We start from the raw sequence: 26,930 nt of genomic DNA, 5'->3' as shown, positions 1-26,930 counted from the left end.
ATTTCCACAAAAAGAACAACTTCCACTTATCAGCAATACTTGGATATCTTCTCACTTGGTTATCCATAGTCCATTTTATACTCAACCCATGCTACTCAGAATTAAACACATCAATACGAACGTGATTAAAAAGAACTAAGTATTGAATGGAAGAATGTTTTGCTTCCCTGAGATAAAGGAAATTAACCAATGAGATTTGGGTTAATATTCAGTACATCATATCTTACTTAGTATTATTTAACACAACAAATCAACTACAGTGCTGTCATTAAATAACTTAAAGAACAAGGTCTTTTTTTTTTGTTTACAATTTGCACAACACATCACCTTTTTATGGACCGTTTTTGGATCAACATTTGTAATTACAATGTCCTCAAGTCTGAAGAACACTTTAATCTTTTTAGGTTTCATAGCTACAGATGCATCCATTCCTGATTTGAGACAAAAGGAAGATAGGAATTTGTTGAAGTGCATTTATTAAGTAAACACTTTTTAAAAAAGAAGCATTATTTATTACTGAATATAAAGAATAAGAATAGTTTAGAACCCAGAATTCTACCATGTAACAACCAATGCTAAGCACAAGACAGGAGTCATGACGTTACTACACATGACAAGTTTGCCAACATAAATTGACTCTAAGACTAGAATAAAAATTCCCAACACTATCTAGGACCTAGCTATTAAAAAAAATGGAAGCTTGTGTTATTTATAACATAGTACCTACATTTCTCTTAGTTTTGCTTCACTTAGAAATAGATTGCCTTCTTTTTCCAAGTCAAACATTTCCTTCCCTCACAGGCATTTTGGCTATTAAAATACTTAACCACAATCAAAATGTATTCAAGCGTATGTTACAGAGACATCTACGGTACACACAGTAGTCTTTCAGAAGTGAATGAATGGAGGGGAATAACAAATTTCATGCTACAACCAACTAATTCAATATTTAAACCAAAACCCCTTACCTTGTATTCTAATGTCTGCAATTCTACAGGTCTGATCACACACTGTAATACTGAATGCATTTAGCTTTGCAGTGAGTTTTAATTCACAGATATCATCATGGGCTGCATTACTAGACACTGGATAGGATACACAAGAGACATACAAAAACTTCATTATAAATCAATTTTTTAAAACAAATGTTAGATTACTTGTTAGATTGTATCTGTACATATATGAACTATTCAAAATGCAACCTGCAGCTATTCCCTAAAAGTTACTGCTAATTTTTAGTCAAGATGTGAAGTCAGTCTTTTATTAACAGCGTTTTCTTCTGGCACAAGAACAGTCACTAACACAGGCAAGCAGCAATCAAGATGATGGGTTTTTTTCCCCATTAATATCTAGTTTTCACACAACAGTATGCCAAATACATTTCATTATTTGAAACACTATCTCACATGAGAAATGTTCCTTTCCATATAGAGTAGCAATTTAGGTATATTCGGTAAAAAAAGTTTCTGCAGTAGAATTGAAGGTGCCTGCAGAATACAAAGTGTAACAGCACTCCACTGTAAAATCAGTCCCAATAGATTTAGGATTAGAAAAACCTTAAATTTCCCCAAACAACACTACAAACACAAGAATCAACCACACAAGACCTGATGAAACATTCTTAAGGAGCTTCCGTACAAGAACTCATACTACTTCAATGTTACAGATACCGATTATTAAAATAATCGCAACACCCTTCAGTTCAGAACTTCTCTTTGCTCCCCCAGGGCTCAAGAATGTTGATTTTCAGCAATGTAAGCACTTTAGAGTCTTTGGATTGGAAAGCAAGAAAGTTGTGACACTGATGCTTTGGAAAGGTTTTGGTACTGTTCACTGCAACATCATTTATTTGACTTTTGTTATAAAAGTCAGACCACTACCTAGGAAAAAGTTATATTGAGTAAAGAGAATTTGTAAAGTTAAGCAACACCAAAAATAAATGGCTTTTCTTAAAATGAGATTATTTTCTCCCCACGTACAGTTGTGTGTGCCTTGTTTTTCCACCAAATAGACTGCAATGCTGTCACCTGCAATGGTATCCTTTAAAAACAAAAGCTAGATACTGTTAAGCAACAAAAGTATGGCCTTCTAATACCACATTACCTGGTCTAAGAGTACTTCCTTTTTCTTGTTCTTTTATTTGAGGCTTGTGGTCTGATGCTTTATCAGTACTGGGAAGACCACCTGATGGAACACTGAATGTGAGAAAACTCATGATGGAAAGCAAAGCCTCTGTGTGAAGTACTATATCCAAACACGAAAAGATGACCTAAAATGAGGGCAAGGAGACAAAGTAACATTGTTATTTAGTAGCTATCTATCCTATAACAACTCAGAGTTACTGTCATAGAATTGAGAAAAACACATCTTGCTCAATTTCACAAGTATCTCACCCTTCCACCTCCTTCAACTTAACACCGCATAAGCTCCAGAACAGATGAAGGAGCTATGGAAAGGAAGCTTAGAACAGCTACAGAGGAACCATGCCAATCTAAAAATTGATGCTTCATGTGGTTATGCTTTTTCAGTAATTCTGCTGCATTTCGTTGTGGACTATTAAGCACTTTGGCTGACATCTTCAGAACCAGATACCATATTGTAGAAGGTATGACAACAAAACAACAAGATTCAAAATTTGCAATCAGAATAGAAAGTACATGAGTAGCAACTACTCTAGCCAATATTACTTGGTGAAACCTAGCATGAGCTAGCCAACTTTTCCTAGCCCAAAGCAATTCTTGTTAAATGCTGGTTTTACTGATACATTAAGGGATGTCAGCTTTCTTGACTCTAAAGAAGTCCAGCCACTTCAAATTCCATGTATGGCTGTCAAGAAGCAAGCTCCACCCATCACTACTACTTTAAAGGGAACATTTCAAAAGCAACATGGCCTGCTTCCTTCAGAAGTCACTGAAGCCATGGAAAACTACACATGAATAGTTGCTTTCAGGAGAAGTAAAAAAAGGACTGATTGAACACAAGACCTCTGAGAACGCTTGTTTGACATTTCACCTCACATTCTCAATTTCACTGTTATGAACTTTCAAGCTCTGAAGCATAAGATCTTCATTTCACATGCTGCTAAATGTGTCACTCCAAAAATAAAACACATCCTACAGGCCTCAGTTAAAATTTATAAGGACATATTTCTAACTAACTAAAAACATACAGTTCTAGTTAAAAAAAAATTATACACTAAATACTTCTGTAAAAGAAAAAAAAGTATTTTTTCTTCCTGGATTTCTCTTTGAAATAGTTAAATATAAAGCAGTAAGCTTTCATGATGAGCAAGTCAGGATTTTGGTTTTTGTTTTGGTTGATTGGGGGGGTTCTCCTCTTCAATGAGAACAGAAAAAGTGGGCAACTAACAAGTTTACATGGCTGTTACTATTTGAGGAGCTTAAAAAAAAATTAAATACATGCAGTACTTACATTGATGTTTTGTTTGGTGCTTCCGTAAGTAGTAACAAAATCTGGTCCATCAACATCAGCCTAAAGGAAGAAAAAAAGCACACAGTCTCTATTGGCTAACTAAATTCATTAACTGAATTAATTGGATTTACTACACATAAGGATTACTCCCATTGCAAAAGAAAACGAAGGGAAGCAATGAAGCCTGAAGAAACGAGTTCTCTGAATAAAGCACAAGATCAAGGCAACCAGAATCAGCTACTCACAGTGCTCTGCTCAGTGGCATTTTATAGTACATATTTTGTGAAAGTTCAACTGGCCAGTTACAAAATTTTCTCTTACCCAGGATCTATTTAAATTAGATCAACTTATGCTTAGTACTTTGTCAGAACAAATTAACTTGTTTTTCTCTACAAAATTATGTCATTACAGATAAGAGTATGAGTGGCCCACTGGCTCTACAACCTATCAGATTCCCAAGTATTCATGCAGTTTTTGAAGGGTGCTTTTTTTTAAAACAAAAGCTCAAGAACTCTAGCTAACATATCACTCCTCAAATACTAGTTTTACCACCTGTAGAGAGCCACCTATCACTTAGGTATGCAAAGACTCTCTCACCAATTAAACTTCACAAAGGTACTCATCTGTATTGTTCACAGATAAGAATGTAAACATTTGGCTTCACCAGTGACTGCAGTAATTATGTTGACTTATAAAGCAAAAAGTGTATGAAAGCAGGAGAGTGAAATGAAATGGTTAATTGAAAAATAGGTACTTGGGAGAAGACCTAGATAAAAGTTTTAGATACAAATCCTACAGGTTTTAAAACAAGCCAAAAAAAAAAATCTAACACAGGCTAAGTATGGAAGCCTTAATTTACTCCCCATACAATCTTAGTTAAAAGGTTCTGAAACCTTAATGTATTCCATTTTCAGAAGATGCTCATCTGTCTCACTTGAAGAATTAATAATGCAAAGAGGATCTCCTTTTGAGTCTGCAAATAAAGAAATAAAACCGTCAAGTATTTCCACTCACAAGCTTTACTCTACCTATGGAATGCCTCCATACTAATTCTCAATTATATACTAATAATACACTATTATTGCTGAAGCAGTGAAGGTAAACATCTCTCTTCACCAAGAAGCTGCAGATCAGGCATTACCTTGTGAAATGATGTATTCACTTTTTCTTTTCAACTAAACTAGTCAAAACTAACTTATCTTGATCCTGAAAGAAGATTCAAAACTGGATGGTTATTTTCAACCCTATAATTAGTTCTGCATTCCTATCTTTAGGTTTTTATATTCAAAACTATGCTTTTCGACTTTGAATACATGGCTATCTCAGTTATTACTTCAGTATCACCTTGACTTGTTACCTGACCAATCAAGGAAGCATGCTGCATTTCCAGTGCCAGAACTGGTCATAAAGCTCAAAGCTCATCAAAAGACTCTGAACAGATAGAATACTTCCCAAGAATCACCAGTCCTTCCCAAAGTATGCAACTAACTCAAATAAGTTAACTCAAGCTAACTCTATCAACAGGAGTAAGACTTGGTATCAGGTAAAATAAATTAATTGAATCTAAATTACACAGGACAGCACCATTAAGTGAACTTGGCATATAAGCTCCTGCCCTTTTTTTCCCCCTGCTAATTATTACTATTTTTGACCATGCTACCCCCTTGCTACAAAAGCTGATTGCACACACTGTACTGACCACACACCAGTTTTCCAGAAGACTTACCAGTTATCTCAATGCATCTCATAATAATTTTTCTCAGATATGCTGCTGCAGTCAATTCATGATTTCTAATTTTGGTTTCAGTTCCAAGCTGTAGCACAGTTAGAATATGTAATGGATATCTCTCCTTCTGAACCTGCTTCATCAAGGTTATTACAACCTTGAATATGAAAGGGAAATAAGTTCACTATTTCAGTAAGGCTGTCCAGATATTATGACATGCAGTTATAACTTGGGCATTATCTCCTCAGCTAAGCTTCAAAAGCAGTATTAACCTAGACATTTTTCCTTTTTACAAAGAGAACTTACACCACCAGTTCATTAAAGATTTCCCCCTGCCTCCCCACTCTGTTCCCCTTGGCCAAGCAACCAATCAGTTAACTCCTTCAACAACAAAACAAAAATCCCAAGGCTATTAATTTGGCTAGATTTTAATTTTGTTCCCTAGCAGTATATCTTTAGCTTGTCAAGCTACGTTTTAGTTTTGTAATCAGACACTACACAGTGCTACATACAGAGTTTGAATATGAAAAAAACAGTTACTACAAATCATACTGGTCTGGAAGGAAGGGCAGTAGAGAACAAATAGCAACGTGAATCAATATTTGAATATCTGATGCTATACAAATAATTAAGGACACGAGTGTTTCAACATTACAATTCTTCATTTATAGAAGATTTTAAGCCTTACGCTAATTAGCATGTTAAAAATGAGAAAAAAAAACTTGTGTTTCTAAATGTAGCTGAAAATTAAAGTAGAAGAACTAGATATAGTTATTAATGAACAATGGTAATATAAATGCAATTATTTCATAAGGCAATTATCTTCCATTCTTGGGAACTAAAATAGTGCCTCAATGTAAAAATTTACCACACAAGCAATTTAGAGAATTCAAGTTTGTCAATACTTTGTCTGCATCATTATGTGGCATACTCTTTGTACACTAACAAATTTAGCATTTTGTCATTAATCACCCAACATATACAGTCCACAGACAATGTGGACACTACCTTAGTAAAAATTTCCATGTGAAGTGTGTGTAAAACCATATTAAACAAGACAGAATTGTTCATAAGATATATTTCATGACAACATGGAGCACTACAGACTAGCATACAACAGGGTCAGTCCTACCATTAAAAAAATTCTTCACAGCCAATCTGAAATTTAGAAGCTGCCAAAGGTACTAGTGATACGCGTTGGGTAACTACATTCTGTTTGTTGACAGGTACCTCATCAGCCAATTGCAACTGTAATTCTGCAAAAACTGAGAAAACCCCAAATCTGGGATTGTATCAACTCGCTACTTGTCTACACTTCAGCTGTGGGACAAAAACTAAAGTTTTCTTATATGATTTCATATCACTCACACAGAATATATTTCCCTAGTCACTGGGGATAAGAGGAAGTTTCTAGTCTTTGAATGCAACTCTCATTCAGCAACAGAACAGTTATGGGTTGAAGGTGGGTTTTTTCCTCTCTAAAAAATAGGAACCCAGATTTCATATTGGACAAAAACATCCACAGAGATTTGGTGGAAAAAAAAAAAAAATTTACACAAAATCCCCCAAACAAACCAACCAAAGGAACTGACAGTTACTTAAAAGTAACCTGTGTGCCTATGCCACTTGGTCTGACTCTTGAAAAAAAAATAAAGGCCTTGCTGAGCTCTTCATATTTAAGTATCACAGACATCTTCAGAGAAAAAACATGCTTGGATGATTTCTTATAAAAAGGTATCTTTGTAAACTGATTGTTCATGCATTTTCCCAGTACTTCACCTAAAACCTACCCTCAATCTTAATACCTCTAAGCAAAAAGATAGGTCTTTGTTACTAAGAGACTCATATGCAGCACTATGAAGGATTAAGGCTAGGTGAGTGAGGAACACCTAAAACAAGTCTGGTTTTCCCTGTTAGATGTACGTGCATGTTAAGTATTTTATAAACACAATCTAACTTAACATGGAAAAAAGAAAACAGCTAAAGAAACAGCTGAAGAACAAGGGTTCTGGGGTTTTTTGTTTGTTTCCTTTTTGTTGGTACATACCATCTTCTTTAAACAGTTAAAAATGGACTTTATAGCCCACTACTTCTAAGAAACAGACAAGTACTGGATTCCGTAACTATCAATTTTACAGATGAATACACACCTCTTTGATTTCAAAATTAAGTAGCATATTGATTACATCGTCATTTAATGTTTTTTTCTTCTTTTCAGACAGCATTCCTTCTGGAACACTCTTATCCTGCGCCAAAACAGATTTCTCCGTTTCTTTGGTTTTACCTGAAGCATTCAATAAATTAGTTAACTTTCAAATTTGCCACCATTTCTTTAGCTCAAGAAACATATTCAATTCTTTTATTCATTTAGATGACCTACATTCACCTACGTTAAGCTAGCAACATTTCCACAAGCAGAGCCTTTAACTTCAGAGCAGACAAGGGAAACAGAAACATGTTCTGGCAACAAGACGACTCTGACATCTCAATACCTTGCTAGTTACGTGCAATTTAGCTAACACTATTACAAATTTTTGTCTTGTATTGTTTCCACTTCTTTGAAGTATTAAAGTATGAAACCTGTCCTTGCAAAATTAAAAAGAGAAGAGTTTATCACTTACACATCATACTCTTAGATCTAAGCTTGCTTTCCAGATAGTAAATGCTTTTCATTACTCCTGAAAGCTAACAGACTTAATATTCATGACAAACAAATTCCATCTCTGACCTTCCTTTTGCAGTACCGATTTTGCATGAGTTTGTTTTTCTTCTGCTTCGCCAAGGTTTTCTGTCAACACTTTGAGAAAGACACTCAAATCGTCTTGACTTAACACCACCTACAAAATTGCAGATCACAGTTCTCAGGAAAAAACACATTGTTCTTTAAATTTATCACTATCTAGCAAAGCAGAACAATGTTTCTTGGTAAGAGAAGTGCTTATTTACAGGTATTTTGTCAGCAGCATAGTCCCTTAAATAACACAGTGGAATTCTTTGAACTGTTTATTGTTAAAGGATTAGGAGATTAAAGAATGTTATGACTTCTAAAATTGTATCAATATACATCGCAGCCTTTATTTAGCATATCTATGCTTTTATATCTTCCCTGTAAATGACATGCTACTTCATATTTTAATTCCAGTTTCATCCAAGATGTACCTAGTATTTTCTTTCACAGTATATAAAATGCCACAAAAACCAACTATCTTAAGGTCATTCAAGAGAGACAGGAAGTTATAAAGCTGGAGTTACCAAGGCAAACATTTGCATAAATTTAAATACCTCTCAAGAAGATTCCATTTAAAAAAGAAAATAAAGCACTGAAAAAAAAAAAAAAAAAAGACTTGCTCAGAGAGCAGGTCGAAACATTTTATTTAAGTTGGTCCTCCCTTATGGCAAGGAATCGACAAGACTGCTTGACAGCACTTTCAGTTTCCTCTTTTGTTTCTCTCAGTTTAATAAATGTACACAGCAGTTCAGGTATTTTATATGACACTTTCAAACCTCTACATTCACACAGGTAAGTTAAACCCTGTTGACATCTCTGAAACTCACTCCACAACTACTAAAAATTTGCAGCTTGTTGCACCTTTGTGTCCAGAAATAACTTAAAGGTCAGTCTTACATTAAGTATAATCACAAGCTTCTCACCACCTTCTTTTCACAAGACTTACATTCATTGTATCCAAATACCCCGTGATCTCCAATACTGGTAATTTGTGAAACCAGGCTGCAGATAGATTTCGTTTCACAGACAGGCTTAAATTAATAGGGTGAAGTATCTGAATGTCTGGATGCGACAAACCTGTCTCCATAGTGGTCCTTAAAGCAAAGGGAAAAAAAAAAAACAAAACACATGGTGGGGAAGTTAGAAGTTAAGTCATGTATTACATTTTCAAAGTGACATCTTAAAATCTCAAATGTAATATCTCTTTAGGCTTAAACAGCTTCCCAAGCAGAACAGTATCTTATGACTGATTTATTTGCCCTTAAGCTAACAGGTTAGTAAATTTAACACCAAATATTTGACACTATCACCAACCATGGTTTCTAAGCAAGTAGATTAATATCCTATAGAGTATTAATATTACCAGTTAGCTAAGGCATTACTTATTAAAGTGCACTTTACCTAGACAGTTGCAGCTTTGTCAGCTGCACATCCATTTTGTCAATGATTGGAGGGAGCGAACTGCCTTCTGGAGACACCAAGCTAAACTGGTTCTGAACCTTAATCAAGCCAAGATCCACTACTATAGCATTGGGGGAGACTGAGGACTGAGGAATGACTATAACTGGTGCTTTCAAGTGAATGTCCATTGCAAGTCGAAAACTCCTTTGAGCCAGATCTTTTACACTGGTAGCAGCCTTTTCTGCAGCTTGGACTGTAGCAGCACTCAGTGCCTCCTTAGCTGTCTGAAAGTTGTTCAGGAAGGTCTAGAATAAGAGGTTGAAGAGAAAGGAGAAATGTCGATAAACAGTTTTTTCAATCTAAATTACTCTCTCATTTTGCAACATCAGCCACAATCAACATCAACCACCAAATACGTTGTCTATTGTGTTAAATTTTCCCTGGGAAAAGACAACTGAGTGCCTTCTGCCATGACCGCTAATAGAGGGTCAAAAACATACTAACCAGTACAATCCACTCATTTTAAACCCATCTCTACTCTTTCTGCCATCAGTAGCTACAAGATTTCTTTACCTCATTGGATTTTGAGGACGTATTATTTTTAAAGTCCCTCTTTGCCCCCAGTGAATACTAATTCCTATTAAAGGCAGTACTGAATGACAGAGAGCCCACTAACGCTTTACTAAAAAAGCCAACATTAGGATACTTGACAAAGGTACAAATATTTACTGTGATTAATTTGCGAGCCTCATAGCACTTAACCTTGCAGAAAGTCTTGCCACTAATGTTAGCTCAGATATGTTTGCAGTGAACTTGAGTTTTTGCCAGGGTGGAAAAGGCAGCAAAAACAAAATCCCAAAAATCCCTTAATACCACCGAGCTTTTCTCTATTTCCAAAGCGGAGGGTGGGAAGTGACCCACTTGCACTGTGTTACGTTTTGTGAAATCCAAACCAGTTAAAGTTTACTTATCAAAGTTTTTTAATAGTACACACAAAAAATTAAGCCTTTCTCTTTCAGAAACTTAAGTTACTAAGTGTACTGAGAGCACAAAGATGACTAGTTTGAGAATGCAGCAGAAACATACAAAGGACAAAAAGACTTACCAGAAGAGACATGAGAAATTTGTGAAGGTATACTATTTGAATGCAGCCTACTTTCAAAGATACAGTACCATCCACTTTCGACATGTCAGTGTAGGCTTCTCCCTCAGTAGCATATGGATCTAACGTCAGATTGAAACTGAACACTTCATCTCCTACTATAGACACAGCCTAGAAAGAGAGAAACAGTACCTACCAGCCATCAGCAGCTTCTAAAAAGGTACTTAACACAAAAAAAGAACTAAATATATCATCAGCTTATCAGAAGTACAAGTTTTGGACATCTATTCCTCTATTATGAAAACTATGCTTTACCACGTTTATTTGAAAAGAGGTATTCATGACAAATCAATTTTTAAAAGAGGAGAATATGTATTACATTTCACTTTTATACACACAAAACTAACCAAGAATCAAGTAAAACTTAAAATCTTGTAGTTGAGTACTTTTTTATGAAGGGTCCTTGAATCAACATCTGTGACAACTATGTCTTTAAGTCGGGCAAAGAACACAGTGTGACTTGGCTGAAGGAGAAGAGATGAATCAAGACCTGTAAAGTATAAAGAGAGAAACAGTAGTATTGCATAACAAAAGTGACACTCATTTTCAGGGTGGGGACACCTGATACTAGTAGGGGAGGTGAGAAAAATTACAGAAATTATACATTGCAACAAACAATTATTTTGTTAATAGTTTGCTAAATTCAACAAAGATTTTAAAAAACCCACAAAAAATACCTAAACACACTTGATTCTCTCTTCTGTTTCCAAACAAAATAAGTCAGTTACCACATCCCTTTCTGAAGAAACTGTAAATTCAATTCAAGGCTGTATTCAATTCAAGGCATTTTAGTCTCCCCTGTGTCCAACTCAGAATAAAAAGTAGTAATTCTCCAACTACCATAACTTCTTCAAAATGAAAAAACTATTTTAAGTTCTGGAAATAGACATTTTTTGCTTTTCAGACTCAGAAGGTAAGTATATTGTCTAGAGTCCAAACCCAAGTCCATACACCATGCTGTCTGTTATTCAGCTTTGAGAACATAACCATACAACAGCTCTGAACAAAACAGAAAAATTTCTAATACAGATACTGTCTCAGTATCAATCATTTCTAGAAAGAAATGAGCTATTATTCATAGAAAAATATTCACAACAATCCATCTCTTAATAACCAAGCTACTGAGTTAGTTTACTGAGATTTTCTATCAAAAAAGATGTTTTGAATACAACACTTTTGCATACAAAATCTTGTGTGAATACATCATATGATTTAGAGATGGGCACAAGCAAGAGATTTTTTATGAACTGTATTACTGTATTATAAACTGTATTATTTGTATATTATACCTTCTTAAATATTCATGCCAAAAGAGAGTTTTGGCAGCTATTAGGATGGCAGATATAGCCAAACTCGGAAGTGAAACTTCCTCCTGCCTCTCTCAGAATTATTAATAGCCCCTCTGAGGGGTAAGAATGAATCAGCAAAACCAAGACAAGAAACCCAAACAAACCCTACGAGTTTGAAACCAAAGAAATCAGTTTTAAGGGGGTCTTTTATCCTAAATAATTCAGGTATAGAAGAAAAATATCCAAACAATATGAAAAGCCACCCATAAACTTCAAACCATAAACCTATTTACCTGAAAAATAATACCATGCTTTTCTAGCTGGAAGCCAAAACAAAAAGACAGAGTAGAAGACTGACTTTAAAAACAATACCACAAGCCATGTTTGTACAGATAACAATTAGGAAAAAAAAGTCAGGTGATAAAAATTTACACCTTAAATATCTTTTAGACCAATTATTAGCAGCTACTTTGAGACTAAACTACTAGATCAGTTACTACTAACAAAGAATTTAATACCTTGTATCTTGATCTCTGCAATGTTCTTTTTTTCATCACAAATATTTAAACAGAAGGCATCCAGCTTGGCAAAAAGCTTGAAGTCGAAGACATCCTTATCCTTGGAAGGCCTAGCCACTAGAAATGAGAGAAGGGGAGGTTTTCAAGGTACATATAATTCATGTTTTCACTTAAATTCCTGAGAGTATTTGGGGGTTGTTTTGTTCTAGAGTTTTTTTGGCATTCAGATGACTTAGTTTTCTTTCCTAAAGTTTCTTTCATCACCACTACCATGATTAAATCTGTAACATCCCATCTTAAAGCAGCAAGTCTTCCTCTGAAGGAGACTCTACTGATAAAGTGTAAAACATGTCAGCACTCGCTTGCAATTCTATGTCTGATATTACTCCCATCTAGTGATGACTCTCTATTGGAAAAAATTCACTTTTTTAAATTAAGGGTAATTGCTGAGTTAAGAGGAAATAAATTGCACAGTATACTTTTTAACGTTAAGTCAATACCTCAATAGGTTCTCAGTAGTGTTTTTTAAAAGTTATCTAATATTTCATATTCCAAGATCCTAATGTAGGAAGTTTTCTCTTAAACTTCAAGCTTATAAGAAATGGCAAACCTTGGAAGCCTATTTCAGGCAGCCAGCACCCAGGTTTTAAAGAGCAAGGGTTAAGGCTGGGGAGAAAAAGGTGAAGTCACACATAAGTGTTCTGTGGGGGAAGACCAGAAGCCATCACTGATGGTCTGCACCTTCACTAACCAAGAGTACTGAAGTGTTAATCCAAGAGCTCAAATATTTATGGGCTTTGTTGAATAGTACACAGCAGCAACTTCTTCAGCCTGCAGATTCAAACCCAGGCTATTTAGAATTATGAATTCTAAATTCTGAACATTCTTCATTAGACATCTCATTTCCAGCTCACTTGATGCTTGAGTTTTGCATTTAGTATTAAAGACAGTGCAGCTGCTCCCCTCTGAGCCTATTTTGATATAAATTCAATTTTTGTTTCAGTGCTACAGGAACAGCAAGACTTTCAGTAGGGTAGCAAAAGACTCTATTACTACTTTGAAAGTATATTTAAATTATCTAAATCAATAAATAGTAGTTTGATTATGCTATGTTATCTCCTTTATTTCATCATGAACACTAAGATCATGCTCCTGGTTTGAGGCCTCTAAGCTCGCATAAATCTCATTCACTCAAATTCAAGTCTATTTGTGAAATGGCAATAAACACAAGAATAGAAAGCTCACCTGAAGACACAATTTATGATCATAATCATTGTTTCATTTATTGTTTTTCTGAAATCAGTCCCCCAGCCTGGTCAGCCACAGTCACACGAGCTTTGATCTTCACCCCACACTACAAAGTTAATCAGGTTTCTCTGGATTTGATCATTTCACCAGCGTGCAACACATCCTTTCAGAACCATCATTTTGACAAACACAACTGTACCTTTCTTCAACCTAGCATCATCTTCTTGCTTTTCATCTTTAGTTGGTGTGTCTCCACTACCTTCACTGCCTGATGGACTAATAGCTGTTAGAAAACTGACAGCAGACATAAGGGCCTCTGTATGCAGAAGAAGGTTCAATGATGAAAAAGCTACCTGTTGAAAACATGAGATTCCGTGCGACAAAAAAATAACTTACAAGTGCAAGAGTTGGACTGAGGTGCAAAAGCACCCAATGCAATATAGCAGTTTCTTAGAAACAGAAAAGCTGCATGTGTTACCAGCAACAGATCATAAAGGAAGAAAGCTTTCTGTAAAGCAGAGAAATTGTAAGTTTAGAAAATAAGAAAACCTAACAACCACCCAAGAGCTGTAGCTGTTAAACTATAACCTCACCAGTACAAAAGCAAAGTGATACAAAATTAATTTAGAAGCATTAAATGAGTGAAAAACCCATTGTGGAAAACTTCATTAAGTGGAAAATAAGTGGAAAACTTAATTAGATAACTAAGAGAGATACACCTGGAGTAAGGTAGTCTAACCTAAACCAGAGTTGAGTCTTCTCAAGCTACATGCTCTGTCAAACAAACAAAAGTACCAGAAAAGCCAAAAACCCCTTATTGATTCCTCCCTTCTAAGCAAGCAAATCAAAAGAAAATAAGCAATAAAATCTGCTAGCACTCACTTGAATCATCTGTTCAGTGTTGTCAAAAATCGTCTGAAAGTGTGGCCCATTTCTGTCAGCCTGAAAATGATTCAGATGAGGGTTAATATTAATTCCAACCAGTCACTGTGTTCCTTCAGAAGATACAAAACAATCCACTAGCTCTGAAGAGTAGGTTTAAGAATTTATAACATATAGAAGTGCTTTAAAATAAACATTAAAAGCTTTATGTATACCTTGGTATATTCCACCTTCAGAAGGTCTAAGCCAGGTTTATCTGAGGAACTAATTAGATGAACAGGTGCTTTTTTACCTGTAACATACCACACGAAATAAACCAAGAATTAGGGTAATTCCCAAAGAATTTATGCCTCAAACATAGGGATTAACTTGCAATACCATTTGTTAAAATACATTGTACCACCAAATATGAATCACTGGTTTCTCTTTACGTCCAAAATGGCAAGTCTATACCCATTCTCCATCCAAAGACTGAGCACTAAGCTATTTATTTAATGTAATTTATCTAGTTATGGTGGGAGTCCAGAGCTTATCAACTGTACCAATGGGACAAGCACTGCCAATGGAGATCTGCACAGTAAGTATTGTAACTGGAAAACTAGAACATTTGGATTTCAGTGAGCACAAGACAGGAGAGTCACAGTTTCAGACTGCTATACACACACACACACACGTATACTTCTCTTCCATTGCTTATTACCTCCAGTTTCATTATAATCCAAGCTTATTTTCTTTAAATAAGATACAGCTGCTAAATTATAGGTTCTGACAGTAGCTTCTGTCCCAAGATGCATTACATCAAATACAAGTACCGTTTCCTCAGTTTTCTTTTGCCTGGTGAGTTCTACTAAAACCTGGATGAGCAAGAAATACACAGTTATAACATCTTTTTACATGTAGTATTCTAAGCATTCAAACCAACAATGAAAAAAAGCACAAAATTAATGCCTGCCTGCTTTACTGGAAGTATTTTTTTTATTACAGAGTTAAAGTACAAAAATAGAAAAAAAAAAGGTGATTGATGGTGAGAGATATAAATATCAAATAATTTGGGATTTGCTCTTTGCAAGTGACCTGTCTGGGTATTTGCTTTGTTCTTACAGTGCAAATGTCCCACCCCCAAATTACGACTTGGTACTATTATTTTCTACCAAAATATTCCACTCAGGGCTTTTTTGCTGATTTTTTTAATACATACACACAGATGAAGTATGCATATGTTTTATTTATATAAATACTATATAAAAATAACTCACATTCATACCATCTATAAATAACTCATACACAGGAATATGTATATATACACGTGTATTTTTTCGTTCAGTGACTATGTTTTTGCATCCACTAAATCTAGAGAACACTGAAAATAGAATATTTGATTTAATTTTTTAAAATACTCTTTATGTAGAAAGTAAAAATATAATTAAGGAGACATACCTCTCTAATTTCAAACTTCAACTGAAGATCTGTCAGTTCCTCTTTAGCAGGCTCCTTATTTCTTATTTCTTCTCCTTTAATTAGCGACCTGTCAGTTGATTCAGAACCTTCCTCAAAATCCAAATATTCTTCTTCTGAGTCTACAGAAGAGAAGTGACTTCCTCCTTAGTAAACTTCTTCCAGAAACAGGGGTAAATATCCCACCCTCTCTTTCCCATTCCAATGGGATTTTAAACTGTATGAGCAAAACCAGTACTTTCTACATCTACAAAAACAAAACATACTTTCTACATCTATACTCTTTCTTACCCACTGGATGAAAAATAAACAAAATTAAAGCCTTATTAAGGAAAGCACTGGAGTTTAACAGTATCATTAGGCATTCAAGAACACATATAAGGAAAACCAGTTATAAAGTAAGCTCCAGGAATCAAGTCTCACAGGTTCTACTATAGGAAAGTTCTTCTCTGAACAGCCACAGCAGTAAATGCTCAAATCCACAATGTCAGTATAGTAATTTGCCATTTGTTATTCTAGTTCTGCATTTTCAGAAAAAGGACAGCTTTGCTAATGCACAACGCTCAGGACAGTACACATGTAACATTTATAACAGTCTGCTTTTGTCACATTCTTAATATGCAAGTGTACACATCCTTCAGACATGCTACTCACTTTTTTTGTGTGCCCACCCCAAAGTATGTGTCCTGAAGCGGCAGCAGCTGCAGATCAGTATTTGGCTACATCCAGTTTTGGAATTAAGTAAATTCTGAAATAACAGGTTCCTCAATACTCTACTAAAATGATGTCTCATGACATCTGAGTAATTAAATTCATTTGCTAATGACATCCTAATACAGTTGCTTACATTTGAAGAGGTTGTTTGTGCATAATATTAATCCCAAAAAAAGGGGTTTTTTGCTTTTTAAAAAAAGTTTATTATTCTGAGGTAACACCAGCATCTTAAAAGAATCTTCTTATGCACTTGAAGTTAGAGATGATTAATCATACTCATCTCTACTGTCCTTATAACATGTTTTAACATCAATAGTGGCCTGAAAATGTTAGCTATTCCCTAAGTTATGGCCTTCTACTTTTACAAAGGCGTATCTGTAGCTTCTTACCTGACACTATTTCTGCTAACAAATGGGGTGTATTAAGTAACCCTTTACCAATAACAGGAATTGTGGGAATAGCTGGTGCCTAGAAGGAGGGAAAAAAGGAAAAAAAAAAAAGGAAAGAAAATCAGTACTTTAAAGTTTGTATAATTTGTTATGTTCAGTCATATTTTCTACTCACGATGCATGCTTCATCTTGCCTCCCCCATATTACTTAAAAAGGTCAGTTTTGCCAATACTTATATTGAAACCAGCAGCACAATGACAAAGGCTAAGCCACCCTTCTTTCAATAAGCCCAGCATGTTCTGATGGTAAATCACAATGAAGACACTTTGCCTAACTTAGTTTGGCAACAAACCTCTTATTTCAAATGAACAAGACCACAGACATTAGCACAAATTCACACTTCAAATGATCACACCAGTGATGTAACTTTTTTTTTTTCATTTCAGTTTTCCTAGTTATAGTCAGCTTACCTTTGTGCTTGGAATCGACACAGATGACTTCTGAGGCAATGGAATGCTATCAATCAGATCAAAAATTGCCTTGATTTTCTGGTCAGAGAGTCTGACATGCACCAAAGGAAGTTCTCCTGACACTTTAAACCTTTTTTTAAAAAAATGTGATTAAACTCAAAGAGAAAAAAAAAAACACACACTAATTCTTGATTTAAATCTTACCAATATCTATACAGATATACAAAGATCACATCACAGTAATGTTAGTGATTCTGTATTAAAAACAGGTCTTGGACTTAGTTTAAACAGTATAGTTAGTAACCAGTGAAGGTGACCAGGGAACTACTAGCCAAAAAAGGTTTTGTAAAAAGTAGTACGCTAATTCCAATTCTTAAGTTAACACCTTCAAATTATAAAGTGTAACTGAACCTTTGGGGAAAGCACAGTTTTCTTTTCTGTAAGTACCCAGTAATTAAAAAAAGTCCTTTCAAGATTAATATATTACTTTGCCATCCTGGTATCTCTTTCCACCATTGATTTTGCCAACTGTACATGAATATCCATAGGCTGTAATATGTGCAAAGTTGATGGATGTTGAAAACGAGCCTTCTTCCAGTCTTCACCTGCAAATGTTCAGTAAATTTAGATGAAAAAACATTGCTTGCTAATTGCTTTAAGATATCATTAAAGTAATCAAATAACATCACTAGGAAAGGATAAAGAACTCACTCACAAACTAGAGAAACCTAGAACAATTTGGGTATTTTAAGAACTTTTGAATCCATTTTCCATAGTTCTTAACACTACATTGGCTTAGCAGCGTTAAGCCCAACTCTACACGGTGTATCTTAATATAGAACCCTAAAAGAAGAAAATCAATAGATACATGTATAGATAAATATAAAACAGTAACCTAGCATTCTGTTGACTGCACAAACTTAAGTCCAAATCAAGTATTAGGGCCATTTTTAGCTGTATTTTCCCACATATAACGGAAAACATACTATGTCTCTGCATTTCTGTTGCTTGCTGGCATCAAAGTAAAGAGATGACACACAAGTCAAAACAAAAAACAAGTAGCAGTTTGAAGAGAGACTAACAAATTTTTTCACAGTTTGATACAAGACATGTAGTATAATCTATAGCTATCTTTTAGTTAACTACTAGTTTAAAGAAAAAAGGCAAACGAAAACAACACATTTATTTCATTACAGGTAGGTAGTCTTCATCAATCTTTTGAATAAAGAGCAGCTATATTGCTTTGTTACCTGTTCTGCCAAAAAGAAGTTGCACATTTTTTATTTCCACATCAAACTTGTCATAAGCTTTGTCCATAATCTCCTCTAAAGATGAAAAGGTAGAAGCTTGACTACTGCCTTGATTTAAGCTGTTCAGCTAAACACATAAAGGACAAGATAGAGTTAAGTCTAACTTACATACACATGTTATTAGTTCTAGTGAATATGAAAAAGACTATTCATGGGAGTTTATGATTGACCTCTGGACTCCTACAGAGAAGAGATCTTAATTCATTTCACACTTATCAGAAATAAGTAGATGTTTTTGTTGTTACTTCCATCAATCCACTTAATTCACTTTATGCAAAAAGAATTTTTCTTACTGATTTACAAGTTTACTGCTGGAGTACAACTAAAATAAATATTTAATCAGTCAGCTAAAATCAAGTTAAATTATTGTAATCTTTCAATTTTACAAGAACAAGGGAATCAACTTTCAAACTGCATGAGAAGAATTATATTCTCTTTTATTAATAAAAAGCTATCATTTTACAAAAAAGGCAACAAAAGTTCATGTGTTTTGCTGAAGAAATTAAAAATATTAAATGATAAGCTATTACAATCACGATTACAAAATTAAAATGTTTCCTGGGGAGATTAACTAGTACAAGTATGTCAAAGACAACAGCTCTGAACATTGATCAAATTGCACATTTATTTGTTAAGAAATATATTAAGTTAAAACACATTTACACAGATGATCATCTTGCCTTCCGAAGACAAGATAGTTTCCGGTGACAGCTATGTTAAGAGAAAAGAATATTTTCTTCCTCTGAGCTTATAGGAGAAGGCATTTATATACCTGGAATGTACCAAAGTCCAAAATCAGCAAATCTGATTTTTCATCATAGAAACCCGTCTGTGGAACCACAAGGTAGGAAGGTTTCAGATTAATCTTCAAGTCAAGGACCTTCCGCATTTCAATAATATGAACTAATCCTTAAATAAAAAGGAAGGGACATTAAAATTGAAATGCTATTCACAAGTGAAACATTTGTGCCAGTCAACATAATTCAGTGCTGTCTTTCAGATAGATAGCATCATCTTGAGTAAAGACTTACTTTTGTAACGTTCAACTGATTTCTCACTAAAGTCAATGCTTCTTCCCACAAAACACCCACTAATCCTCCAAGTCAAAAACTCAAGGGAAAAAAAAACATCGTACTATTTGGCCAGGAATCAAAACATAAGCAAAGTGTTTCAAAAATCATATTGAAACTTTTGAAGCCATTCAAGGGGTCACTTCAGGTGAGATTTGTTATTATCTTACCTGTAGCAGTTCTTTCCTTGATTTCTTCCAGCTTCATTAATGTGGCTGATGTTAATCTTTCCAGATCCATTCCCTTATTTGTCTGAAAGAATTCTACCATTGCATTTATTGTTCTCTTTTCAAAAAAAAAAGACATACAAGAATTATCAATATACACAGAAGTCACTCAGTGAAAACTCAAAAACAGATCTTCACAGAGCAAAGAGAATAACAGCAGAGAAAGGAGAATCAGGGAAAGAGGTAACAGTTTTGGTTACTACTCACTGCATCATATTTTATTTCCACAGGCTGTGATTCAATAGTAAGACTCTGGTCAGCAGTACTATCCTCTGGGTTAACATTAAACTCTATCTTAAGTAGAGAAGACTTGCTATCCCCTATGGAAGCCACAAGAGATGGTACAATGTTTTCTTGCCTCAGGCCTGTAACATACCAGTTTTCAAGCTTTGCTTCAACCCTAAAGATGAATAGTTAAATATACTTAATTAGAATACAGAACACAGTTCCATCTAGGAAAGACAAGCCAGATGAGAAACCCTTTGATAAAGCCAAACATGACTAACTTCACAGGACTAACATGCCACATGGTTAAGAAATTGTTACATTAATAAATTGGAAAAATAAATAGGAGGCAAGTTGCTGACAGCAACACAGGGGTGGTATTTTCTTTTTACCTTCTGTTATCTGCAAGGTGGACTGAATATAACTTTCAGCTCATGTTTATTAAGAGAATCAGTTGCAAGAGAAAAGAAAGGCAGAGTATTTATACTACAGCTGAAAAAGTAGGAACATTAACTATTACATCATGATTTCAAAATCAGTTACAGACTTGTTTTGGTGTAAATGGGTATTCTTTACTGACAGCTTCCCTTAGAATAGTGTTAAGCAGAAGAAAGCCATGTGAACACCAAATCACACAAACTTCATTTGTTCTTAGAAGTACCTATTAGATATGAAACTGATTTTCAGGCCCTGGGTCTCCACCATTGGAATCCCTGACTTTGGGAGGCAACACCGTTTGGGCATAATCAGTGTCACAATCCTGGCTCCGTTGAGATAACCTAATTACATTTTTCCAGAAACTTAAAATCAACACAAGTATATGCTTTACTGTTTCAGTTTTGCCAACTGAATTATACGGCATGCTTTTATGTAAAATATTCTCAAAGCTCTTTTTATTTTTTGTGCAGCATTCAGGCTGTACCTTTAATATTCCCCAAAATGTTTTTTAGCAAAAATATTTCAAGAGTCAGCAGCTGAGCTGACGATCTCATGCATAAAGTCAGAAGATGAAGGAATTGGAAGTGTAAGCGTGAAAAGTGCACAGACTTGTTTTCCAGACACTGAAAATCTTATTCATTGACTGTATAATCCAATAGTTTGTATTCAATATGACTGGTGTGTCCTCTCTTCAAATACAGGAAGGACTCCATTTCCTACATCCTGGTTAATATCCTACCCACAACCCACAGATGTAGTTTTTCATTTCTGTAGGAAGCAAGCACCACATTCAGTGGCTTGGCTGGAGCATGTTAGCCAGACCATTTCACACTGCTTAAGTAATCACTTCCCAAAAGTAATATTCAGCACTTTGACATTTGGAATCAAGAAAGAGCTTATTATTGTTTATGAAGACCAACAAATACTATTCTTTTCTTCATTCCATGCTATGTTAACAACCAAATTACATGACTGTAACTTTTCAACAGAAAGCAACTGCAGAATGCCCATAAATTTAAAAGCCAATATACAACATAATGGACTACCCAAGAAAATACTTTAAAAGTTGGGGAAAGAGGGTAAAGGGAAGATGTTTCTACAAAAAGAAAATACCAATCCAATTACTTAATGGCTTGTGCTCCTGGGCGCTGTGATATTTTGGTACTCAGATCAATTATCTGTACTTTAAGAGTTTCTGCCACGTTCTTGTCTTCTTTAATTGTAAGAGAAGTGCTTAACAGCTTCAGTGTCACAACATGGGCAACATACTAGTGAGAAGGAGAGAGAAAGATTGAAATTAGTCATCTTGATATGAATCATTTTTCAGAGGTCCTAATTTCAACAAATCCAACAAAATGTGGTAAATACCAAAAAGCTATTCCAGTCAACTAAGTTAAGAAATGTATCCAGAGGTAAGAAGCAAAGTAGAGTCTTTTAGTAGCAAAGTAGAGTCTTACTTTCCTTCAACCCTCATCAGTCATTTTTTAACATAAAACAGTGTGTTTCTCAAATATGGAGCAGATACAGTCTGCATCTCTCTTCAGGATTCAGGGAAGTTTTTTAAAACCGTGAAAGTAAGCATAGCTAAACTATACTCAGTAGAGAGCTAGCAAGATCAACAAACAAAATCATCATAATTCCATCAAAAAACTACATTTTAGAAAACATTGCATAAATGCCTTTATTATTCTTGCTGTTGAACGTCTCAACCTTGTCAAGAAAGGGTTTTGGCTTCCTGAAACATGTAGCATTTTATGACTGTGTCAATCAGCAACTTAAGAAGAATCAAATAATACTTCCTATCTAAATTCGAAGTCTGCACCTTTCTTCAAGATACTGAAAGAGATAAAAGCATCTTTACACTTAATTTGTCCAAATTAAAAACCGAAGTTACACAGGCAAGGAAAGCATGAAAGAGAAAGGAAAAAAAAAGCACCAGTATTGGGCATTTTTTGGGCTGTCGCTCCTCTTTGTTGGTAAGAGATGCTTGCTGCTGCTCTACCCTCTTCAATTTGACAGGAATAGAAGTTCATACAATAGCACACAGGCCTCATGTTGCCAACAACAATTCTGAACTTCCCTGTGTGAGGCACATGTAAGCTTATAATAATTAACAAAAATATACAAGGTTGGAAAGTTGAAGTGTTGGGTTGTGCAGTGGGAAGGCCTGTGGGGAGAAAGACAACACCCTCCTTGAAGGAAATAGTCTTAATGTAAAAAGCACTTCTGTAGTTGATGAACAACTTAAAGCAGAACCACCAGTCATGTTAAGATTTAAAACAACAGTATAATAGCCTCCGAGAAAATAAGTATAGAGAGAAACCTTACCATTTCACACTTAGTTGTCTACTTGCTAGCTTTCTTTCTATAAGCCCTCTCAAGACTACTATACCTGTCAAGTTTTATCTTTTATTAACTTCCTTCTAATGAAAGCACCCCTGAAAGTTATAAGCATTGGGTCAAACAGGAAATAATCACATGCTAATGTTCATCTTCATAGAAACAACAACTATTCAATTATCCAAACCAAACTGACTTTGGATTCTTTTTTAAAAAACAAGAACCAAAAAGACCATCCAGACTAATTTAGTTTTCACAACAGGTAGCAAGAAATAGATGCAATGAAAAACCTAACATGGAATATTTTTTCATTTACAGTTAGCTTTTTTAATTCTCTTCTAAATTGCAAATAGGTATCTATTGTCCAGTTTCTGTTACTTCTAAATCCCTCCAGATTAGGCTTGTGCACAAGGCAGAAGAACACCAAAGAAAACATTAGCCATTCTTTGTGTTCTCTGAATAGTTTTTTCAATCTTTGTACATTCAACATCGATTTGACTTGCACTTGCACATATTCTACTGCTTATCTTAAGGCTAACATGCATCAAAAAGTTTTTTTGTTTGGTTGCGTGGTTTTGGGGTTTTGTTTTGGTTTTTGAAACCACACTCATAAAAAGTTGCTTACCTGCTTTGGTAAGGAAAGGTGATGGGAGCTGTCACTATATCCAATAGCTGTAAAAAGCTTAGCTTTCTCTTCTGGTGTCATTAGTTCATCAATAGCTAAAAATCAAAAACCCACAAAAACTTGCACTTTAGTTAGTAACGAGAAGCATGTTTTTCCTCCCATTTGTTTTCTATGTACTTAAGTTCTGCTGACACATTTCACTGATTCTTCATATTGCATTAAGTTCCATATTGTAAAATAACTTACACAGAAGCAGTCTTCATATATGGTGTTACATACGTAGCACAGAAATCAATGTAATTTACATTACAAGAGTACCCATAATTCACAATGATGAAAATAGCTTTGAGGAGTACTATTAGAACAAATCTCTGGTCCAGACAGCAAATCAGCACAATACAGTATTCCAGTTGTCACATATTACACTACAGCTATAAGCTCCATACTCTTCTTACCAAGGTTCTGTAATGCTTATGGCCATTTCAGAAGTATGACTTATTTGCCAGCTCGATACTGTAAGTAATACTATAAAATGGATCAATACTGCATTGTACTGTTTATGCTGTACTCTCTCCTTCTGCATAGTAGGAAGCAAAACATACTATAACTTTCTTCTTGATGTATATAAAAACTTAAAGTCCCTATAGAAGTTAGTGCATTACAGTCTACACCTACTTTCAGGAACGGGTGATTCTTCATCTTCCTTCTTCCTGGATTCTCTTTTACCCCAGAAACCACCAAACCATCCTCCGCTTTTTTTTTCTGCTTCAGTGGTTTTCTTCTTCAGTAGTTTTTGTCCTGATCTTACTGTCTACAAACCAGACATCAAAACACATAATTAATAAAATTACTATATATTCTGTTTTTCTGTAAACCATGTATGCATGCATGTTGAACAGACATTTAACTGATGGACAGCAACACCACCCCGCAAGGTATTAAGAACACTTTAACTCACCAGACAGAAGCAAAAAAAGGATCAAGGGTGGGGAGCGTGTGTGTGTGTGTTATGTGTGTGCATGTGTCTGTGGAAACAAGCATGTGTTACTCTCACTGCAAACGGCCTTTTTCTACACATTTCACTAGCATTTAGACTACAAAAAGGCAGGATCCACATGAAAAGACAGTATTTAATAGGACACAAGAAGCAATTACATACCGTAAATCTAGTAGTAACAAACCTGAATACTGATCCTGTACCGTTACATGTATTTAAAACTTTTAATTTTTATTCAAGCTTTCACTTTACATTTTAAAAATCAAGGTCTGACCACAAATCTCAAAGACAAGAAACATCATAATTATTTTTTCGTCTTCATTTTCATTCATTCCAGATATGTAGACAAATGGCATGAAAAGTAACTGTATGATGCAACTACAGAGGTTTATTTTCATGTTAGGAAAACAGCTACCAGTAGCATGCTTCTCACAAGACAACTATTCTGAGCTTGCCTTCAGTGTGCTAGGTGGTTTTGATCTTAACAACTGCAGCTACAACACCTCTCCTCATGTTATAACATGCAACTCCTTGTTAAGTGTCACAAATTATTTCCAAAATAAAATGCAGCTAGAGACTTCATCTACCTTTTAACAATTCTCTCGGAGTTGTCTTTTAATTAGATTGGCTGTCCCCTAAAAAGAAAAGAGTATCTGAAAGTGTAGGTAGGATGGGAACAGCTGTACACATCTGATCTTGAGCAGTTGCAGAACCAGTCTTGAAATAACAGAAGTCAAAGGAAGAAGGTAATCGATTTAAATCATCATCCTTAGACAATTGCCTGAATGCTACAAAGTGGGTAGCAGTAATGCTGTGCACACACGCTGGTAGGTTTTGGGAACTAGTTTCCAGTTTGGAAATTGATTTACTCTTGTCCTGGAAGGATAGGATACTTGCCACCTCCTGTCCTATCACACACATCAGCACAAATTTTTTCAAGATACTATCATGACAAAACCATCCTATTTGAAGTGTTACAATATTATTGAACAAAAATTATTTCTTACCTCAACTTGTGCTTGTTGTCGTGCTAAGATTATATTGAAGACATCAAGCTTTCTTTCTAGGTCCTGTAAAAATGTATGATGAAATCATTTGCCTCTAAAACACATTCAGGAAAGGCTCACCACTACAAATTCTCTACCAGCTCCTTCATATTTACACTCCCATTTTTTTCTAGACCTGCTCCTTTCCTCCAAGGGTATACCCACGCAGAAGTTCACTAAAAGATGAAACCTGATGTTAGGCAGTCTAATTTTTTTATTAAATAGATTAATCTTGCACTTCATTAAATGCATCCAAGTTCATTAATCTGCAACCAAAAATGGTTTATTTAAATGGCACTTTACTAGTATTTTCTTTCTTTCAAGAACAGGTTACCCTGAACTTCAGATTAAAAATGGTAAATCTTGTGCTCTTGTAAAACCACCAACCTTGTTTACTGTCATATATATTTGAAAGAATTATTTAATAGAGGGACCAAAACATACTTTCTCCAAGAAGAAAAAACATACCTGAATTTGCCTCTGTGTTTCTTCTGACAGTTTACTCTGTGTCAGCTTGTTCTTGTACATATTTTTGTAACTCTTCAGAAGCTGCCTATGTTGTTTTATGTTGTTCCATGACCACATTCGAGTATGTCTTTTGATGTGAACCTCAAGAACACTGTTACCTGCATATTTCCACCTACAACAATACCACACTTGTGAGCAACGTCCCATTTCATTTATGCATCACAACTTAAACGTTGCACAGGCACTTTATTAATATACAAACACTTTGCTTACCAGTTGTCATTTGAGTGCCTTTGTTTCTAAAAATTTTAATTGTTTCAACATCACTTTGGCAAAATGGACTGAGGGCTTAAGTTTAATGCCTGAAGAACTATAAATCTGCATTCTCTATTGATTTCTGCATGTTTGCAACTTTGGGCTATAACAGCCTTAAGTACATTAAGCATCAGTTAGTACTTAGACATTTTTGTGGATTTTTTCCTATGAGCTCAAAACTTTAAACATTACGGTTGACATACATGTTTCTCTTGTAATACATTTGCTAATTTTTTTTTTTAGTCTTTCTAAAATTATATTCCAGCTTCTAGAGAGAACATTGGCATTTTGTTCAGAGATTTTGGGGACCCAGGTTAGCTTTGCAAGTCAGATTTTCATCACCTGATTCCTTCATGTGTTCTCTTCCGCATACCTTTTCTACTTGGCTAAGCAAATCTCTAAGTTGCAATGATATACGCGATCTAGTTTTAAAACTACATTTAATCACAAAAGG

General features: G+C 35.0%; 1 protein-coding gene across 5 annotated transcripts in view; it reads right to left on the bottom strand.

Moving 5' to 3' along the window:
* The window catches only part of VPS13C (vacuolar protein sorting 13 homolog C), a 97,693-nt gene that overhangs the window by 48,118 nt on the left and 22,645 nt on the right, over positions 1-26,930 (bottom strand). For all 5 annotated transcript variants that reach the window (XM_074837637.1, XM_074837638.1, XM_074837639.1 and 2 more), the window contains 30 exons: positions 26,162-26,333; positions 25,655-25,717; positions 24,326-24,461; positions 23,651-23,745; positions 21,811-21,953; positions 20,230-20,422; positions 19,966-20,080; positions 19,498-19,634; positions 18,666-18,792; positions 17,903-18,020; positions 17,416-17,545; positions 16,945-17,023; positions 15,824-15,963; positions 15,087-15,240; positions 14,602-14,678; positions 14,387-14,446; positions 13,704-13,857; positions 12,257-12,373; positions 10,836-10,939; positions 10,393-10,560; positions 9,288-9,592; positions 8,833-8,980; positions 7,887-7,995; positions 7,309-7,442; positions 5,159-5,315; positions 4,326-4,405; positions 3,433-3,492; positions 2,104-2,269; positions 969-1,085; positions 328-431 (listed from right to left, as the gene is read on the bottom strand). In XM_074837637.1, the coding sequence (XP_074693738.1) occupies positions 328-431; positions 969-1,085; positions 2,104-2,269; positions 3,433-3,492; positions 4,326-4,405; positions 5,159-5,315; positions 7,309-7,442; positions 7,887-7,995; positions 8,833-8,980; positions 9,288-9,592; positions 10,393-10,560; positions 10,836-10,939; positions 12,257-12,373; positions 13,704-13,857; positions 14,387-14,446; positions 14,602-14,678; positions 15,087-15,240; positions 15,824-15,963; positions 16,945-17,023; positions 17,416-17,545; positions 17,903-18,020; positions 18,666-18,792; positions 19,498-19,634; positions 19,966-20,080; positions 20,230-20,422; positions 21,811-21,953; positions 23,651-23,745; positions 24,326-24,461; positions 25,655-25,717; positions 26,162-26,333 (3,862 nt within the window). The remainder of the gene's footprint in view (positions 1-327; positions 432-968; positions 1,086-2,103; positions 2,270-3,432; positions 3,493-4,325; positions 4,406-5,158; positions 5,316-7,308; positions 7,443-7,886; positions 7,996-8,832; positions 8,981-9,287; positions 9,593-10,392; positions 10,561-10,835; positions 10,940-12,256; positions 12,374-13,703; positions 13,858-14,386; positions 14,447-14,601; positions 14,679-15,086; positions 15,241-15,823; positions 15,964-16,944; positions 17,024-17,415; positions 17,546-17,902; positions 18,021-18,665; positions 18,793-19,497; positions 19,635-19,965; positions 20,081-20,229; positions 20,423-21,810; positions 21,954-23,650; positions 23,746-24,325; positions 24,462-25,654; positions 25,718-26,161; positions 26,334-26,930) is intronic.

The sequence above is a fragment of the Strix aluco genome, chromosome 12 (genome assembly GCF_031877795.1).
Source record: "Strix aluco isolate bStrAlu1 chromosome 12, bStrAlu1.hap1, whole genome shotgun sequence".
NCBI classification, from domain to species: Eukaryota; Metazoa; Chordata; class Aves; order Strigiformes; family Strigidae; genus Strix; species Strix aluco.
Note: the sequence above shows the minus strand (reverse complement) of the source record. Positions and strands in the feature narration are given on the sequence as shown.